Genomic DNA, 6,797 nt, shown 5'->3' on the forward strand with positions numbered 1-6,797 from the left:
TCATGATATTGATTCTATTCCTGAACACTTTCTACTCTCCAGAATTTTCTTCAGGGCAAATTTGACATCCTTATTCCGCAGGCTATAGATGAGGGGGTTCAGCATGGGCACAATGGTGGTATAAAACACGGAAGACACTTTCCCTTGGTCCATGGAGCTCACAGATGATGGCTGCAGGTACGTGAAGGCAGCAGATCCATAGAAGACAGCCACAGCTGTGATGTGAGAGCTGCAGGTGCTGAAGGCTTTGGACCTGCCCTCAGTGGAGCGGATGCGGAGGATGCTGGAGAGGATGAAGACGTAGGAGGCAAGGATAGTTAAGGCAGGAGTCAGGATGTTAAATGCACTCAAGACTAGGACCAGTAATTCATTGATGTAGATGCTGGAACAGGACAGCTCCAAGAGTGGGAAGAGATCACAGAAATAATGGTTAACCACATTGCTCTTGCAGAAAAGGAGTCTCATCATGAAGCCTGTGTGGATTGTAGATCCAATGATGCCCAAACTATAAACTCCTACTGTGAGCCAGAAGCAGAAGTGAGAAGACATGATGACATTGTAAAGCAGGGGATTACAGATGGCAGCATAGCGGTCATAAGCCATTGCAGCCAGCATGTGACACTCTGCAATAGCAAAAATGAGGAAGAAATACAGCTGAGTCATGCATTCATAGTAGGGAGTGATGTTCTTTTGTGTCACAAAGTTCACCAGCATTTTGGGAGTGATGACGGTGGAATGGCAGAGATCAATGAAGGACAAATTGCTGAGGAGGTAGTACATGGGGGTGTGCAAGTGAGCACTGAGCCCTTTCAGCGTGATCATGCCCAGGTTCCCCACCACAGTGACCACATAGGTTCCTAGAAAGAGGAAGAAAAGGGGCAGCTGGAGTTCTGGTTTCTCTGTTAGCCCAGCAAGGATGAAGTCAGTCACTTTAGAGTGATTTCCAGGGTCCATTATCCTCTCAAAGAGTTCTAAGCTTAAAAAACAGAAAATGAGTGTACTTGTGTGGGGTGTGTGAATGTGTGTATACATATGTATGTGTGTATGTGTGTGAGGGAGAGAATAATTTTATGGAGATCATTATTTTATCCCGCATCAAAGGTCATTCCTAATGCAGGTATCTCTTGAATCTCTTCTATCACTCTGGGACAACCAATGATTCCAGCTGACAGAGGAAAATTCAAGAAACTTCTAACTAAGATATTTCTAATTTTAATAGAAAACTCTAAGTTTACATGCTTTGAGTCAGTTAGTAGGGAAGTTACTACTGTTATTTCTTTTAACTTTTTATTCAAATACAGGTTAGTTAACATACAGTGTAATATTAGTTTCAGGTTACAGTATGGTGATGCAAGTGCTGTTATTTCTAATGACTCTTTCCTATATGTATATAATCATCCTATATCCCATGGGATATCCTATATGTCTATATTAATGCCATGGCATATTAATCAAATGTCATAATGATTAAATTGTCATTCAGTTGAAAATAAGAAAGAGTAATATGTTTTCTACAAGTAATAAACACAGGATTCATAAGTCTGTGAAAAGTTGTTAATTTGGTCTGAATCATTTTCCTTACTAGAATTTCCGCACAAAATACCTGAAGGACTGGGCGGCTAGCAATATCATTCCACCTGGAATTCTGCTTCTCTGCTTGTCCTAGTTTCCTCCACCCAGACCTACTACCTCACAAGGTAAGAACATAACATACCTATACCTTAACAACTTTCCAAGAGTGAAAACTGTCTTCCTTCCTTTATAATTTAAATAATCCCAGGGGAGTGATCTAATGGCTGAAATTTACATCATTTATTTTACCTCTGTGGCCAGAGAAGCAGAAGACTATGAATGGTTTATGTTAATTGGACATCATGGTGGTGGTGGAGGTCGGAAAACTACCCTTATTCCCAAAATATGAGAAAGGTTTTGGAAGAAAAACATTAGGTGTCTTCTTATCATGTATTTTGCATGTACTCTCTACAGAATTTTCGGATGGTAGAGATATGGATTATTAGAACACATGCAAAATACAATTAGAAATATTAGTTTCAATTCAATACTCGTCAACAATGTGATCTTTTAAAAAAAGACTAATAGATATTCCATTTACACTACAAAGAAAACTAGATTCTAGAAAATGGAAGTTCATTTTCCTAATACTCAAGCCATAGTTGGAATAGTGTTTTCAATTTGAGATAGAATACTATATGTGATTTAGAAAAAACTGGACAATTTCAGAAAAATTATTTAGAAATCTTATCTTTAGATGAATGGCTGAAATAACTGAGGGTATTTAATTACCAAAAAATCCAAAAAATTCATGTGGCACATGACAGTTATTGCCAAATTTTCGATATATTGCTGCATTTAAAAGGTGTTGGACTCATTTTATATTTCTCCAAGAAAATAAGGTAAAATGACCTGCTTGAAACTATAGGGAGGTTGAAACTATATCCAGTTTCACATCAAAGAAGCCTGACAATAATCACATACACCTTGGTCTTACAACCAGAACTGTTAGAGCACAGTCTAAAGGGCCATTTAGTGGCTATTGTTTATGGATACAAGCTCTAGATGGGTGGTTGGATTAAGTCCTCCTTAATATCTCTTTCAATTCCAGTATTTCATGATTGTGTATAATTCCAATAGGTCCTGATATTAAGGTAGATAGTCATGGATGCAAATAATTTTGTCTTACACTTCCACTAATCATCTGAAAAATGGAAATGTTAATTTCTTTCTCATGTGAAAATTAAATTAAATGATACCTGCAAAGTGCCTAGCACAGTTCCTGACTCTTGATAAGAACTTAATAAATATCAATGTTGTTTTAATTATAATTTATTGAGTATCTCTCCATTATATCTTTCATTTGCCCAACAATTGTCTCTCCCATAATGAAAACCAGATGTGAAAACCCATAATGAAAAGTTCTTTCCTCAACATATCTTCTTCCTGTTTCTGTGAATACACACAATGTGGATCCTGGGTGGCTCAGCCAGTTAAGCATTCGACTCTTGATTTAAGCTCAGATTATGATCTCAGGGTCGTGAGCTCGAGACCTCTGTGGGGTTCTGCATTCAGCAGAGAGTCTGCTTGAGATTCTCTCCCTCTGCCCCTCCCTCTGCTTGCCCTCACTCTCTATTTCTCTAAAATAAATCAATAAATCTTTGAAATAATAATAAAATTTTAAAAATACATAAAATATACAGAAATTTAGAAACTTTTTACTGAATAGCAACCTCTTAAAATTATCAACATTTTCTAAGGTCTCCAAATGAGGTTCAAACCAACTTGTCATTCAAAGATTTATATCATCAGGCAACAACAAAAGAGTATTCTTTTTTTCTGTTCCAACAGTTATTATGTTATTTAGTTATTCCTCAAGAGTATTTAGTAGATTCTTAGTTTTTACTCATCATAGTCCTTTATCTTTTCTCTTCTTCCATTCCCTCTACCTTGTGAAACTTATTTAATAGTTAGGATCATTTAGTTAAGGAGATTAATATGAGAGCCCCAGTCAACATGACCAATTGTTTTGTGCCCATAATGCCTTTCCTATGTTTACGTAAGCACTTACTTAACTTTCTATTAATTATTATTAGTTATTTACTGGTTTCCCTTCTCTACTAGACTGTAAATTCAGCACAGTCCCTGGCACAGTGCTTTGTGTCCAGTGATCTTTAATCAATGGGTGTTAAATAAAATTGTGAAGGAAGGTAAGAGATAAGTTAACAGAGACTAAATCAACAAAGACTTCACTGCTTGAGTTGAAATGAGTAAACAAAAAAGTATTTGCCATAACTTTATACTAGAGGGAACAGAGAGAAAATAAAGGAACATGTGCTCATTAGAGTGTGAATAATGGGATGAGGACAGGTGAGGACATATAAATAACTACGTGTGTCTGTATGTGCACTGGAAAGGGAGCTTGAGTGGAAGACTAAGATTTTAAAAGCCAAGGACTGAGATTCAGATCTACCCTTCTTCTTCCCAGAGAGTTCAATGCTGTGTATTTTTCTTCTTCATTGTTCTAGAGGGGAAAATGACATGATGATGCTGGTAGATAGTTCTGAGTACTAACCTTGCAAGACTCCTTGGTGCTGAGAGGGTCATGGTCTAAAAGGTTTTTTTTTTGGCAATTGTTTTTAGTCACTGATCTTGATTGCTGGTGAAGTTGCTGCCCAAGGCCATCTGTCCCCCTCAAAGGCTGTTTGATAGGATGAGAGGATTTTATACTCTGAGTATAGATAATAAATGTCTGATTAACAAACAATGATAATGGCCTCCCACTAGAATCTTATCCCACAAGGATCCACTCTTGGGAAATGAAACAGAACTTCCCTTTCTCCATTTGTTCTCAAGTGCTTAATAGTGCCACATAGGTGTAATTCATTGTTCTTGTTAGGTTACATACTAGTATTTAGGATGTGAGAGATATTGTAAGGACACCAGTGAATTTCATGCCAAACCATTTTAAAATATAAAATTTCAGGAAATTTTTAAGACATACACTAAAAAAGTTTTCCTAAAGTTCTTTCCCACAAAGGCAAAGTAGAAAACCTGAAAGTATTTATTTTCATTGACCTCTGTTAACTGTACTTAGATTTCATAATGTACTCAGAAAACAGTGACACTTGGAATGTTTTAATTTGTGGCCTAAATGAAAGCATCTGACAAATATTGCATATTCCCCTGAGGAGTTCCTAACAAGAGGAAAGAGAGATGATGACTTTATTTTTTCCAAAAATTAAAAGAGAAATAATGAGAAGCAATAATAAGATATGTGCTATAGAGATCACTTCAGTTCTATATAAAGGCTACATCATTTTATTGGAAATAAAAATCATATTTAACATTTTATTCAAACTATTTATTGAATGTTACATACTTTTTGACAATAATCACAATAAATTTTCTTAATCAAATTTACTCTGAAATGCTTTAAATTATTGTTAGAAATGGATGTCAACCTTCTTTGTAAAGGTGTTTTTGCCAATCGCTATGAAAAGAGCAAAAATTTAGAACAGAATATTCATAAACCCTATGGAAAATGTTACTTATTAATAATCAAACCTTAGAACAAGAAATATGGTTTGTTCTTCAGAATTTGACAATTTTGATAGAGATAATATCCACAAGCACACATTAATAATAAACAATGGAAAAGGCATTATTAGAGCAGATAAGATGAACCAGAAGTATGTCTGCTGATAGCCTGGAGGGGTCAGAAATGCATGGAGAATTAAAACTTCTGTTCGTCGTTGAAAGGTATATAAAATTTGGAAAGGGAAAATGAAGTCAAGAACTCATTTCAGAGGATATTATGCTAATTGAAATAAGTCAGACTGAAAAAGAAAAATACCATGTGATTTCACTCATTTTTGGAATCTAAAAAACAAAACAGGTGAATAAACAAACAAAAAAAATCAGAATCAGACCTATAAATACAGAGAACAAACTGACGGTTGCCAAAGGGAAGGACGGGGGCAGGGGCGGTGAGCAAAATGGATGAAGAGGAGCAGGAGAGACTGGCTTCCAGTTACGGAATGAATATGGAATGAATAAGTCACAGGAGTAAAAGGCACAGCATAGGAAATATAGTCAATGATATTGTAATAATGTTTTATGGTAATAGATGGTAGCTACATTTGTGGTGAGCCTAACATAATGTATAGAGAAGTTGAGTCACTATGTCATCGACCTGAAACCAATGTAACACTGTGTGTCAGCTATACTCAAATTTTAAAAAAATCAAGCTTTTCGGAGTCAAGATGGTGGAGAAGTAGCAGGCTGAGACTACTTCAGGTAGCGGGAGATCAGCTAGATAGCTTATCTAAAGATTGCAAACACCTACAAATCCAACGGGAGATCGAAGAGAAGAAGAACAGCAATTCTAGAAACAGAAAATCAACCACTTTCTGCAAGGTAGGACTGGCGGAGAAGTGAATCCAAAGCGACGGGAAGATAGGCCGCGGGGGGAGGGGCCGGCTCCCGGCAAGGGCGGAGCAACGGAACACAAAATCGGGACTTTTAAAAGTCTGTTCCGCTGAGGGACATCGCTCCAGAGGCTTAACCGGGGTGAAGCCCACGCAGGGTCAGCGTGGCCTCAGGTCCCGCAGGGTCACAGAAGGATCGGGGGTGTCTGAGTATCGCAGAGCTTACAGGTATTAGAACGGGGAAGCCGGCTACAGAGACAGAGCCGAGGAGTGAGCTCTAAGCTCGGGGTTACCTTGAACTGGTCGCAGGCTCGGTCAGCTCGGAGCGCGGCCGGAGGCAGGGTGATGGGAGTAAATCGGCGCTGTTCTCTGAGGGCGCACTGAGGAATGGGGCCCCGGGCTCTCGGCTCCTCCAGGCCGGAGACTGGAGGCCGCCATCTTCATTCCCATCCTCCGGAACTCTACGGAAAGCGCTCAGGGAACAAAAGCTCCCAAAAGCAAACCCGAGCGGATTACTAAGCCCGGCCCCTGGTAAGGGCGGTGCAACTCCGCCCGGGGCAAAGACACTTCAGAATCACTACAACAGGCCCCTCCCGAGAAGATCAACAAGAAGCCCAGCCAGGACCAAGTTCACCTACCAAGGAGTACAGTTTCAATACCAAGGAGAGCAGCGTAATTCCAGAGGAGGAGAAAGCAAAGCACGGAACTCATGGCTTTCTCCCCATGATTCTTTAGCCTTGCAGTTAATTTAATTTTTTTTCTTTTTCAATTTATTTTTCTTCTTCTGCTAAATTTTTTTAACTTTTACCCTTTTCTTTTTTAACGTTTTTTAACTAGTTTATCTAATATATATAT

At 38.3% G+C, this 6,797-nt stretch overlaps 1 protein-coding gene across 1 annotated transcript; it reads right to left on the reverse strand.

Annotated features, from left to right (window-relative positions):
- Positions 1–954, reverse strand: LOC111153995. Its single transcript, XM_022513346.1, has one exon. It carries the CDS (start codon positions 952–954, stop codon positions 1–3), a length of 954 nt encoding a protein of 317 aa, XP_022369054.1.
- Between the last annotated feature and the right edge of the window lie 5,843 nt (positions 955–6,797).

The sequence above is a fragment of the Enhydra lutris genome, unplaced genomic scaffold (assembly GCF_002288905.1).
Source record: "Enhydra lutris kenyoni isolate GAN:26980312 unplaced genomic scaffold, ASM228890v2 scaffoldscaffold34, whole genome shotgun sequence".
NCBI classification, from domain to species: Eukaryota; Metazoa; Chordata; class Mammalia; order Carnivora; family Mustelidae; genus Enhydra; species Enhydra lutris.

Bases quoted from the DNA above. Each gene is read 5' to 3' on its own strand.
- LOC111153995 (XM_022513346.1), bottom strand. From the start codon at position 954: ATGGACCCTGGAAATCACTCTAAAGTGACTGACTTCATCCTTGCTGGG.